The sequence below is a fragment of the Hippocampus guttulatus genome, chromosome 7, assembly GCF_054856545.1.
Source record: "Hippocampus guttulatus isolate MCC_2025c chromosome 7, RoL_Hgut_1.0, whole genome shotgun sequence".
NCBI classification, from domain to species: Eukaryota; Metazoa; Chordata; class Actinopteri; order Syngnathiformes; family Syngnathidae; genus Hippocampus; species Hippocampus guttulatus.
The window spans coordinates 22,642,599-22,656,128 of NC_141267.1; the positions used below are offsets into that span (position 1 = coordinate 22,642,599).

The following is a 13,530-nucleotide window of genomic DNA, read 5'->3' on the forward strand; positions in this document are numbered from 1 at the left end:
CTGGGATCGGCTCCGGCACACCCGCTCTTTCCTTTTGTTGCGTGAGCATCTCACAGTGCACACAAATACGCAATAAAAGCACGGTCGCTTTGGGATGAGCTACAATTAAGTCCTCTCGTCAAATATTGATGATACTTAACCTCAGCAATGTTCTTGTGGATGAATGGACCTGAAAAAAAACCCTCGAGAAAATCGTATCAATGCCAATGCATCGGATAAACGCGGCTGCAAATATAATGTGTCCGGGGCCTTCCACTTGATATGTATGCGAGCGCGACAACAATTCAGCTTGTAGAAAGAAGCAAGCGGCAGAGACGTTTTTTTAATTGAAAACAAGCAGACAATGCAGCGACATACTACAGACAGTTGGCCGATGACCGACTCGAGTTTGGGACATTCACCTGTCCCGACCCCCGCAAAAGCAGCTACTGGCAGGTGGGCAGTTCCATTTCTCCGTCGGTGCACTTCTGTCGCATATTCAGAACGCCGTCATGTCTCGTTCCCGAGGCGCACCTGAACTCGATGACGTCATCATGGGCAGAGTACAACTTATCGTCGCGGACGTATCGGAATGCAATTTTGTGGGTGCTCATGAGCTCTCTATCCACGGTGCAGGGCTCTGCAAGAAACGGAGCATTCGTATTCATCATCCGGGGGCTGCGTTTGAAACTTCACAGCCAGTTTTCAAGGACCAGTCATTTTAGCATTTGGCCTGGATTTAGAGCGTCGGCAAAATCACCCATTTGAGACTTACTGAGGCATTTCATCTGTCCCACCCATTGGCCATTGTTGCAGGTCATGTAGGGGTGCCCGTCCATGATGTAGTAATTCTGGCAAATGTACTTAACTCTGTCATTATGTTTGTAACTGAATTTGCTGGAGGATTCGGTGTCGCCACCGGAAAGGTGAGGTGGACGCTCACATTCCGAAGGAGCTAGAAGAACGGGGGACAAACAGAGACGGGTCATGATGCTGCTGCCATGACTGGGCAAAATGACACGGAGCTTCAAAGCTCGCGTCGAGTAAAAGTGGCCGTGGAGAATGACGTCTCGTTTCAATTTTGTCATTCTCAGAGAGTATTAAGATGAGTCGAGTCAAACATCCGGAGGAATTTGGAATGAAGCGACATGACAAGCTTTCGTCTCAAATACCAACTGGGATACTGCTCAACGTGCAGCAGGGGTCCTTGGAGAGCAAATATGAACGAACCGTCGTGTAATAACCAGATATGTGAGAGATAATGTCTCATTGGTTTATGAAGCTTCACTTTGCCCATCACTACCGCAGCATCTTTATTTACAATAGCTTCAGAAAGTCTGACGCCAATTTTTTAAAATTATTATTCCATGTCCATTCCATATGAACACCCGTGCAGGCATGCCTAAGAAAACTCCTCTAAGGAAGTCCAGAGCCACAAACTCTGAACGGTGAGGTGGATGGGCGAGCCAGTCAGCCACTGTGGTCGTGTGGGCTTTAAAATCAACTGCAATTTGATCACGGTTTTCTCTTTTCATTGACAAAAAAAAAAAAAAAAAAAAAAGGACAATTAGACCGTTGGCCTTTGTGACTTTAAAATATATCGCTAATGAGTAAATTGAGCCATTCGAGACCAGGAGAGCCATTTTCTGTCACGCGCGCAGCTAAGGAAAAAGGCAACACCCTGTATAAAACATTACCTCCACACGTTGGGAAGGGATCGCTCCACTGTCCATTCGGAAGACATTCCACCTCCGCTTTCCCTTGAAGCATCTGACCACGCAGGCGGCAATAAAAGGTCAACTTTTGTCCTTCTCTTGCTTGTGTGCCTTGGAAACCGGTCCTCAAGCGTACGCTAGCAGGTATCCCCGACACTTGGCACGGTTCTGTTTTCAGGAGAAGAAAACTCACAAATCAGACTTAAGGCGCGGTTGTGGTCAAATAGCGAATCAGCCGCGCGGTTTTGCTTTTAACCGACGAGGTTGCGGTTGGTTGTTCAGTACGCTGAACTGCATTTCTGGAGCAAACTATAAGGCACTTGGACACAACATGCTAATTATGACAATGTGGATAATTGGGACCTAATTTTCCTTTGGCAACTGCGTCTTTTGTGAGTGGTTGTTGTTCTATTATCCATCTCATCCATCACACGAAGAAGTCTAATATTAGATGACGCTTTGCAAATGACAACAAACCGGAAGTTGACTAGCTTCAAAAAATGTGTTGTGCTCGACGTTGAAGGTTTGGGAGGTTTTTCCTCACTTGAACGGGGAGAAACGGAGCATACCAGTGCAAGTCGGGAAAGGTTTGTTCCACTGCCCGGTGGGCAAGCATTCAATTTCTTCAGCTCCATCCAAAGCATACCCATCACCGCAGCGAAACCTTAATTTGTGTCCCGTTCGTATGGTTTGATTCCCCGGTGGCAGCCCGTCTGCAGTAAGATGAAGGTGTAGATCTTCGACTTTACAAGAAATGTCTGTTGGGGCGGGGGAGGGTCGAAGGTTAGCGATATTTGATGTTGTTGGCGTTGTTGCCGTTAGCGTGCGACGGCTACCTTCACAAGATGGGAATGGATGATCCCAAACGCCATCTTGACCGCATATTAGCAGTGTGCTGCCACTCAGTTGTTTCCCGGGAAGGTCACAGCTGAACTTGAGGAAGTGATCGGGAAGGATGCCCTCTTCGTTTTCTGGTAAACCTGTGATCGTGATCCCCCCCTGTGCAGGCGGTGGGTCACATCTCATGGCTACAAAGACAAAACAAGTTAGCCAGCTCAGCCAAAGGGCGGACAAGATATGCTCCATCCAGGGATACACGCCGATGTCGTGGTTTGCCGTTTGCCGCAGATGATATCGTTTTGGTTGACTCTAGGTGTTGTTTTTAATTTGCAACACAATTAGTGTAACGTTACACTCGAAACGTGGGTTGCCATTACAGGCTCAGCACTATCTTGGTTTAGATTTGATCTGCGGAACCTGTTTTAAACGTACCCCGCTGACATTTTCACCGCTATAACGTTCACATTTCAAAGTCCCGATTTCACGACATTCATTTTCCATTTGCCGATTTTGCCGACGACAAACACCTTTGTGAAGTGATCTTCATTATAACGACCAGATTTTTTCCCACAAAATAGTGAAAAGGCCTTCGTGACAACGAACCGCGCGAAGCTAATTGCTGCCGCCACCTAGCTCATGAACTAAGTGCGCAGCGCGGGATTCCCCTCTGTTGCCTAGCAACAATACCGTCCGACTGTATTATACATCGTAGTTGGCGGATATTTTTTTAGAAATGGTTACCACCAACTACCGTTAAAACGTACAAATTTGTGATGTCCCTGTAGGACCCGTGAGTATTGTAATGTCATCTGTGGAGCGCCACAGAGATCAGTTCTCGCTCCTCTATTGTTCGGCTTTGAACCTCACGCATTTGCCCCGAGTTGGGAATCAATCCACTTTTTCATAAGTTCTTGAAGAGGATTCCATTAAATCAAATCAATGTTGATTTTGCTAGAATTGATGCTTTCTTGAGTCATGTACTTATTATCGGCGATAACGAGTACACATACGGCTGATCATGAATTGCTTGTTATGAAAACTTACGTTCACAAATTGGGACATGGTTGGTCCATTTTTCCAGCAAACATGTCCTGGTATCGATTTTACTCACCATTTGATAGCTACAAGGAGTTGAGAGAAGAGGCGAGCATTAACTATTACAACGATAATAATAACGATGATGATCATGATACAAATGGAACGTCATCATGGCTACAAAATCTTTAATACGTGTGCTTTTATGAATTGGTCTTGGTACATGCACCTACCCCGCATTGCAAGAGTATTTGATCGTTGCCCCGAAAACAAAGTCGTCACCCTGGATAAACTGATAATAGCCATTTGGAGTGTTTTCGGGAAGTGGACACGGCTTCACTGCAAAGAAAAAAAAAACAGTTTGCCAAACATCAAACATTTGATATTTGACCTGTTGGGATCAGTTATTGAATCGAATAATTTTCCCTCTTCCCCCCCCCCCCCCCCCCCCCCTGTTGGTACACCCTATTGTAGAACAAGCATTGTGTTGGTTAGTTTCTGTGAAGCAACTCGACTCATTTGAAATTGTTGTCAGCAACCGAATGGCGCACTTGCAGTTTTTTTTTGTTGTTGTTGTTTTTGTTGCAACCGGTGGGCAAGTAAGAGGAAGACAAAAAAAAGAAAAATGACTTTGGACTCACAGAAGCAATGTCCTTGATTGACTGCCGCCCAGCCGTCACTTGTACATTTATATCTGATGGGGAGCCCTGATACGTAACCCACTTCACACGTGAAACGTATCACGTCTTCTTCTTGATACTTAGTCTTTGGGGCCTCTGCCCAATGGCCGTGCGGAACGTCTGGGAGCGTCGCACATGCTAACAAACAGCAACACGGGTTAAGCAGACGCGCGGCCACAATAACTGGCTCGACTTGTCGACGCAAGCAACTCTTTCTAACTCGCTTCACATCCTTTTAGCCATCAAATACATTCCACTCGCCAGCCACAATATTAGGTACGCATGCACAAACTCATGCGAGAGCCGAATGAAAATAGATTGCTCCTTTGTGGAGGATTTTGTTCAGCCAAAATACGAGAAATGACAAAGTAAGTGCCGCGGTGCGCCACTTCACACTTAAAATGACGAGAACAAATACTGTTGAAGTCATCTCATTGTGCAAGCGTACCTAATTGTGTCCGGTCAGAAGGAAATAATCATTTGCCGGGCACGTACGGCAAGATCTTGCAATAGCTCCACTTTCCAAGACTTCAAAACAGTTAACTTCCCTAAACCGGAAGATGCTGACAAAGAAAGAAAGAAAAAAAGTCTACCTTACCATTTTCAGACAAGGACACTCTCACATTCCCCCAAAGTTCTAGAACCAAAAGTAAGAGATGCAGTCGCATCATGGCTTGCCTTGCAGCTGCGCGGTGACAGTCCGAGCTGGGGGCCCAAAGCTTTGACAAATGTGGAATTCTGCCGCGTTTGTCCTCAGGGGTCAAAATATGGACTGAACAAAATCCACGATGCGTTCGTGCACTCTGCACACGGTGCACCCCCGCCGTGATTGCTCGCTCGCTTGAGCAACTCTGACATTTTCACTCCAGTTTGCGCACGCCAACTCTGGCGCAACCGTAATCGATATCCCGACCGCCCCCGCCTCCGCGCCAAACGCGCACCGAGAGGCTGGCTGCCATCTCAAGAAAGGGCAAAAACAAGAACCGCAAACGGCCGTTTCGCAACGGGCCTACGGAAACAAACGCATCTTCGCATATCTTCCTCTCGACGAACAAATACCGCCTTGTTTCGATTTTAGAAACAATTCTGCCACGAAAAAGCTGCGCCGAGAATCAAGGCACACAAAAGCGTTTTCATTGATCTGATGATTGATTCGCTCGGGTCCAGTCGCGACAGCCGTAACCTTGGCGCGAGGATATGAGAGTGCAAAGTCCACTGTAAAAAGTACTTGTGTACGAAGCGAATTCCGGAAAAAAACAGATCAAAGTGTTTATTGACACGAGACCGGATCATACTTCCAGTACTAACTTTGTAGTTGATTTAAATCTCTCGAAGCTATGAGTCCGTTCCGTCGAGGGCTACCTGTACGTAAACACCAGCTCATATGCCGTACAACATGGGCCTAAATGGATAGGACAAAGTTTGTGGGGCAGGGGTGTCCGAACCTTTTCCTTTGAGGGCCGCCTACAGAAAAAATAAAAAAATGGAAGGACGAAAGGGCCGCTTTAAAATTTGTTAACTTTCTGAAACGGTCAGGAAAGCAGTCACATATTGTTTGGATTGTCGAGTTCTGTTCAAGGTATTAAGGCAAAAAGTGGAGAGTTTTTTGGGGTGGCCAACAGCCCTTGTATCTCACAGAGTAGATCCGGCTCTGCACTTAACAGCAGTCAAATCCCATCTCCGCATTCAGAACCTCACCAAAAAAGACCAAACTGTCATAAGGTGACCTGATGTCTTCCTGAATCAGCCATTGAGCACAAAGTGGGAAAAAATATATTTTTTGCCTCTAAAATGGAAGTCTCTTTATTCTTTTAATCATTTATTAGTATCTTCGACGATAGCGAAAAGCTCTACGGCGCACCCTCCCTACCTTCACCCGTTTTAACTAACGGCCGTAGTTTGGACACCTCCGTATTAGAATACGAAGCATCTGGGGTTCAGGCTTTGAACTATTGAACAGCGAGCGGAAGCGGCTCTCTAAAACGGGACCGACGACAAGCACGGAATGAAATCCACCAGACAGAATTTAGCTGGAAACATCAACTGGGAAAAATGACAGCAATACTTCAACATCCGTTTCTAACGTTTTATTATTGAAGGCATCCAGATAGTGAATTACTCCAATTAACTCAATGTTCAACATAAGGATGATGTAAATGCTGTGTAGAAACTATAGACGCCTCCATGTTTTCCTCCCATTTGCGTGACAGATACATTCCACCCCGCCACCACAAAAAAAGGAAAAAAAAAAAAAAAAGATATTTTCCTTGCATCCATATTTTGGGGTCAGATTTCCTTCGGCCGGTCAGCATCTCCTCTGCTAAGTGGAAGCTGCGAAGGAAAGATTCTGTGTTGAGAATCCTATCCTAAATTGGAGGGCATGTAAAGCAGGGCTGCCGAAACGTTTTCGTTGGAGGGCCACATACAGAAAAAGAGAAGAATGAAAGGGCCACTTTCAAATCCTTTTTGAAACGCGCGAACGTCAGTTAAGAGAGCGATTCCATATCGTTTGTATTTGTCGAGTTCATTTCATCAGTTGCCTGTTAAAGGTGTGAAGGCAAAGTTTTCGGGGGGGTGACCAACAGCCCTTTATCTCACAGAATTCCAACTCTGCACTTCACAGCAGCCACACATCATCTCCACATTCAGAACTCCAAAAAAAACCCCCCAACAAACTGTAGTAAACCGTTCCATGAGGATCATGAATTCGACGCCTTCATCGATGATTCCGTTCCGTCTAGTCCCCAGCAGGGGGCAGTGGTGTTCCCGCACCCGTTCCTCATTTGAACTCGGACGATTCAAGGACGTCCCGTACGCCGACCGACTGTTCTATCGTTTGCCTTGCTCACGCCATTTGTTCAAGTGCAGTTTTCTAGACGTTCTCGACATCGCGCCGTATTGTCGTTTTCCGTTTTTTTTCCTCTGTATTAGTTTGCTTGTGTTTATTATGACTCTCGGCTTTTGTGATTGGGTCACCTTATCTCCCCGCTCACTGACGTGGCTTCAAGAGTCACGGGAGATATCGCTAAATATATGATCGCACGATTGTGTTTACAGGGGGATTTATTTTCAGCCTCACTGTTCCGCATTTGCGCCACCCCGTAGATATTCCCCACTTCATAACCGTGCGGCTGAATTATGTTGAAAGTTGTATGAAACGGCACAATGTATTTTACTTCCATTAATGTTAGCGGTGCTGAACTTGATAACCGATAGTCTTGCGTGCGGTGACTCAAACCGAAATGAGAGGACCCCGTCAAATAGAATGCTCTTTGAAAGAATGCCATGTAATAGTAAAAAAAATTAAATAACCATTGGAGCAACAATTAACTCATTCAGTACCAGCCAATTCTAGACCGAGTCTGAAAAGACGTTTAAAAACGTCTTTGGGAGTGAGTGAGTTAAAATGACTCAAATGCCTCCCAAACGAAACATTCACGCGGTGGAGTGACTTGCGCTTCTCCTTACCTTCACATCGAATTGGTTGACTCCACTTGCCATTGACACAGGTGGCGGAACCCCCGCTTTTTTCACCTGGTTGGATGCAGCGATACTCTACGACCTCATCGTTGACGTATTTTTCTTTGTTGTCAGCGAAGGTCATCGTGACTTGCGCATCTTTGGGCTTGGAGCAGTATGCTAAAAATACAAGACGGATCATGTCACATTGGAGCTCCCCTGGAAGGTGCTGTGCGGGGGGGGGGGGTTGAAAAGTGGCGGCCGATTCCCTTGAGAATTTCAACGAGTGCGTAAAAATGCACGCTCTGTCGTTAGAATGCACATCTTTTTCTAGGGTAAGTTCTTGATCCAGATGCATTTCATTTCACTGAAACTCAACCGGACAAAAACGACCGACCTGCTATGGTGCTGCGGGTATGACCCCCCCCCCCCACCCCCCACCCCCATCACATTGGTGAAGGAGCTCATGCGTCATCATCGGAATGATGCAATTTAGCAAAGCAGCAACTATCAATAGAGGATATTCCCAAATTTCTATTTTGGGAGAAAATAGCGGTACGTGCAAGTCTTAATGACAAACCCTAAAAAAAAAAATGCATACCAATGAGTTACAGATGACCCCCCCCCCCCCACCGCCACCACCACCACCACCTTGCCTTCATACTAATCTTTCACTTACGTGTACACTTTATGTCGTTGTCCACCATGTCCCATCGTCCATTTTGACACGTGATTGTGTCTTTCCCTTCCATCATGTAGTTCTCCCGGCACTTGAATGTTACTTTAGCGTCAGACAAGTATTCCCTCTGAAATGCAGTCACAATGACCGCATTCTCAATTTTCGGAGGCGGATTGCAGGTCCCGGCAACAACTGCGGGATGTATAATTGAGACAGAGAAAAACATCATAACATTGGAGAAAAAAAACATTCATTTTAATATTATATGTGTGTGTGTGTGTGTGCGTGCATAAATAATGTGTGTGTGTATGTTAACTCACGAGTGCAGATGGAGTTGAACGATAATCCATTGGAATCCCATTTTCCTCCCACACACAATAAGCGGTCAATCTGATTTTGGTATCCATCCCTGCAAATAATCTGGACGCTGTCAGCATTTCCGTTTCTATCCCTCTGATGTTTGATTTTGGCATTGGCGATCGCGGGTATCTGGCCACACTTATTTTTTTCTGCATTAGAAACAAATTTAAATGGAAGGTTGAAGAACACGGCAAGAAACACACCACAAAAAAAAAAAAATCAATCTTGAGATTGCTTTGTGGTGACATGCAAACGGTTCATTAAAATCGGTGTCGATTTCAAAATCCCGTTCTTGTCATGATGGTGAAAATCAACAACGGTACAGATCTGATGCGCGTCACTCTGAGAGGTGTCCACCCTTACCCACACATTGTTCCAGTCCAAACCAAAGACCATCGATGCATTTCGCTTCGCCCCACCAGCCTTTCGTGGCAAGTTTATACCCTTCGTCGCACGTGTAGTAGAGCGTGTCATGTACCGGACCGACAGCGAAGCCATGGAGGACATCAGGTTGGAGACACGCTGCGGTATGAAACGAAGAATCCCCATCCAATCAAAATGGCATGCGGACATAGCGACATTTTTTCATCCGCAGTACACGAGCGCGATTTTACCTGAGCAGTTCTGAATTCCGGTCCAGCCAGCCAACTCACAGGTGACGGTGAATTGCCGATCGGCGTCATTTGTGCAGGCGTATCGGACGCGTTCGCCTTCGTTGTAGTAGGTCTTTTTGTTGCGGATAATGTCTGCGTTGCTGAGGTCAAGTTGTTTACATTGGTGTCCTGAAATGAGTCAAACCAGTTGCTGATAAACTCCCGAATGGGATTCTTCTTCTTGCGCACGGGCGACTTTTTTTTTCTTTTTTTCGGACACGCTATGTTTTTACGCAATGCTAAAATCTCACAATCCTGATCTTCGCTGCACGTGTACGACTGTCGCTGTCTCCAGTCGTGTTTTTAATTGGCTGCCATGACAACTAAAATGGGTTATATTTGATTGATTTTATTATTTTATGAATGTGTATTTGTTTCCATATATACCTTGAGATAGGTGTTTTTTTTTCTTTTGAATCTTATCCAATTACTGTATTATTATTTTTAATATTTTCTGAAAGAACACTTCACTTCCGGTTTGGGTCACGTATGCCGCATGTCTCGTTTACTTTTATTTTCAATTGATCTACTGTCGGTTTACAAGGGCCACACGGTATGTTATCTTTGTTGATTCATTTAATGTTTGTGTCAAACTGATTATTATAAATGATGATTGTTAATGTTTGGAATGTCTTTTTAGTTTTCAGGTCTATGCTCCAAGTCCCTTAGGGATGTCCAAATAGCGACACATACTGTATGTACTTCGACAAAAAACCCCCCTTTTTTTTTCCAGCGCATCCTATCACACGTAGGTGTCAAACTCAGGTCCTGGGGGGGTCCGCTGTCCTGCAGGTTTTCCAAGTCTCCCAGTTCCAGCACACCTGATTGAAATGATCAGATCATCAGCAAGCTCTGCGCAAGCCTGACATTGAACCCGTTCATTAGAATCAGCCGTGTTGCAACAGGGAGACTTGGAAAACCTGCAGGACGGCGGACCCCCCCCCCCCCCCAGGACCTGACTTGGACACCTACAGTATGCTTTAACATGTCGTCATGGATTAAAAAAATGAATACATTTCTAGTCTTCTTTCTTACCTGGGCAATCCACATTTCCCTGCCAGCCGTTTTCAGAGCAAGTTAGACTAAACCAGTCTTGAGAAGCTTTGCACGTGAAATAGGCCGTTTCATAGTTTTTATATATTTGCTTGCCACCGTCGGCGATGTTTGCACTCGGGATATCCCTGCTGTCGCATGTTATTTCTGGGAAGAAAAACAGAGATGCGCTTCGTTATTGCCCGATGACATCGTTTGGTTCTACGACTCCTCTGACAACCGTGAATATCAAATGTGAAGATAACGAGAGAGACGGCACTCGTCAGTTACAAAAGGCGGCGGGATTGTCGTGGTGACTCGCGGGCAAAAGTCAGGTGGACCCGAGTGCAAGGAAGCGGTCGAGGAAGATGAAAAACACAGTTAAACTTGGGGAGGTGGGGGGGAGGAATACAGCAGCGAATGAGAGAATCCTCAATTTCAAACTCTTAAAACTGAACAAAAACTGTGCAGGCAAAGAAGACTAAAGAGAGCTTTTCGGTTGACGCCCAATTTAGCAGCGTGACCAACACGGCAACCGTTAACGGCGCACTTGCACCTTACCTTGGCAGGGTGGGTTCGGTATCCAGCCGTCTCTGGTGCACGTGACCTTTGGGGCGCCATTTGTTCTCTTGTAGCCTGACCGACAGGTAAAGTCGACAGAAGTACCTAATCTTACACTCTGCCCCCAATAGATGTCCCATCGCCATACGCTGGGGTCCCTTTGGTTACTGCAGGTCACCTCTGCGGAGCAACACGTCGGAGATATTCGTTTAACCGAGACAATAACATCATGAGCATCGCAAGGCTCGAGGCGGGAAACCAATTTGGGGCGGCCCGGAATGTCGACCAGTCCTGCATCACCCGATCCTGATCCTGATCCTGGGCAATCGGCCCCCGTCAGGGACTTGCCCCCCCCCGGTCCCACACCCGGCACGAATCCCGTTGGTGTCTTGCAAGGTTCCCCGCCAACATTTCCTTCCCACACCTCCCGCAAGCCACCCTTCTCCCTCCGCGACCCCCCCTCCCCATTCGCCCTTCGTCCTGCATCACCTTCATCATCATGACTCCCTTTTTGGGGGTTGACAGCCATAATTTGTAACGACTGCAGCGTGCGCGTTCACCATACCCTGACATATTGGTCGGATGCTCCATTTTCCGTCGTTTTTGCACGTAGATAGCGCCGAGATCCGCTGCGTGGTCGAAATCCAGTGGCGGGCTCCGCATGTGACGTTGAGTGTGGCGCCAGGTGGAAACAAGGACGTGTGAGCGGGCACGTAGCTGGTTCCGTCGATGGGCGGCAGCGACACTTTGCATTTGATCACTGCAACGGAGCGAATCGGACACGGATTTGTCGCGAGCTCACGTCCGAAGCGGCTCGCCTTTGCGTCGGCGCGAGCCGAGATGAGAACCCCTTACGTTCGCAAGCGGGACGGGGGGTCCACTCGGCTCGGAATCCAACTTTTGCGCAGGCCGAAGGTCTGGCTTCGGCGTACTTGTAGCGCGGGTTACATTGATAGGACAATATGTCGTGTTCTTTGTACTCTTGGACCTTTCCGGGCACGAAACCGTTTTCGATCGGCGGCACCGCGCATTTGACGGCTGGCGACGAATGGCGGAAAAGCAAAGCGGTGTGAATAATCGGCAAATCGTTTTGATCGAAAAGGTCACACGATTGCACAAACGTACCTTGGCATTTGGGAGGACGGCCGCTCCACTCTCCGTTTTCATTACAGGACATCTCGGACGAACCGACGAGGATTTCGTTGTTGTTCTTGCAATTAAATCGAACCACGTTACCGTAGTTTGCTTCCTCTATGTCCCCGATGGCTTCGACGTTGTCTTCCACGTTGACGAAGGGGCACCGGATCGCTGAAGGAAACGGAAGGCTTCACTTTGACGACACTTCACCGAGGCGACTCGAGTAGCTCGTACCTTCGCACACCGGAATGGTCCCGCTCCACCCGTCCGTCATGCAACGGCGGAAGTTGAACCGACTCACCATGACGTAACTAAAACGAGAACAGCGCAGGGGAAACGTGATTGGAATCGACGGGATTATTTGCGATGAGAGAACTTTGCGACGGCCGTACCCTTCGTGGCAAGTGTACTGGACTTGGGAGCCAAAGACGAAATCGTCGCCTTGCTCCAAATGAAAATTTGCGTTGGAGGATTCACCGGGGTGACCGCACGGCTTTGCTTCAATGTGCCAGGCAGAGAGAGAGAGAGACGGAGACAAAGGTTCAGCATCTCGGATAAGATTCTTGACCCCCCCAAAAAAAAAGTTTTTTTAATTGCGAAACACCAATCCTGTCAGATCTCATCATCCATCTTCGAGTGCAATGCTGCAAAAGCTACGCTTTGGTAGTCAAACGTTTGGAAGTCAAAGTGTAACACAAACAAAGCAGTTGTGTTTTTCCTTCATGATTAAAAACAAAAAACCAGCACCATAGCCTGCGCCAATACGGCAAATGCATAAAAGCGTCTCTTACGTTGACATTTGGTTCCGCGAGACTGCCACCTTCCATCGGTACAGATGAGTCGGAAAAATCCGCTGTAGCCGACGTTGCAGCCCACTCGCACTTGCTGCCCGTTGAGGTACTTGGCCTCCAAACTGGTCGTGTCAAAATTGGAATCGTACAGGCGACCGTTCATAAAATCTTCAAGTGTGCACTCTGCAAGTCAAAAAGAACAAGAATTTGCATTTCTCCGCCGTCGCGACAAAAGATCCGATCAGAGCCGCCGCGACCGATACGCTTCGTACGGCGCTTTCGTCTTACCTTGACATTTCACCGAGGTCAAAGTATGCATCCACAATAAGAGGACACAGCTTTGCGCTATCGTCTTCATTTTGTCCTCGTCTCTCACGACCGTCGCCGCTCGCAACTAAAAACGGAGCCCGCGCGACATCGGTATACGTACAACGTTTCGGCTGCGGATTACACTGCACTGTTTATAAAAAAGTGTGTGTGTGTGTGTGTGTGTGGGGGCGGTGTGTGTATTGCACAATATATTTGCGCAAGTCTCCCGTTGTGTCCCGTATCACGGTAGGGGAGGAATGTGGAGCCACACACTCACACGCGCAGGCCGGTGGTCCCTGA

At 47.1% G+C, this 13,530-nt stretch overlaps 1 protein-coding gene across 3 annotated transcripts; it reads right to left on the minus strand.

Moving 5' to 3' along the window:
* Nucleotides 1-302: 302 nt before the first annotated feature.
* On the minus strand, nucleotides 303-13,517 carry LOC147203126 (complement factor H-like). Of its 3 annotated transcripts, XM_086114882.1 has the most exons (22): nucleotides 13,210-13,517; nucleotides 12,922-13,104; nucleotides 12,523-12,628; nucleotides 12,365-12,441; nucleotides 12,119-12,301; nucleotides 11,849-12,031; nucleotides 11,559-11,753; nucleotides 10,994-11,173; nucleotides 10,436-10,600; nucleotides 9,362-9,529; nucleotides 9,111-9,269; nucleotides 8,708-8,896; nucleotides 8,388-8,579; nucleotides 7,718-7,888; nucleotides 4,211-4,387; nucleotides 3,803-3,908; nucleotides 3,579-3,655; nucleotides 2,531-2,722; nucleotides 2,264-2,452; nucleotides 1,677-1,862; nucleotides 755-934; nucleotides 303-619 (listed from the first exon to the last, which is right to left on the minus strand). In XM_086114882.1, the coding sequence occupies exons 1-22, from the start codon at nucleotides 13,277-13,279 to the stop codon at nucleotides 426-428; spliced, it is 3,522 nt and encodes a 1,173-aa protein (XP_085971008.1). In that variant the 5' UTR covers nucleotides 13,280-13,517; the 3' UTR covers nucleotides 303-425. The 3 variants fall into 3 exon arrangements, with proteins under 3 accessions (XP_085971008.1, XP_085971006.1, XP_085971007.1); XM_086114880.1 differs by lacking the exon at nucleotides 4,211-4,387 and having other exon boundaries at nucleotides 13,210-13,514; XM_086114881.1 differs by lacking the exons at nucleotides 4,211-4,387; nucleotides 11,849-12,031 and having other exon boundaries at nucleotides 13,210-13,515.
* Between the last annotated feature and the right edge of the window lie 13 nt (nucleotides 13,518-13,530).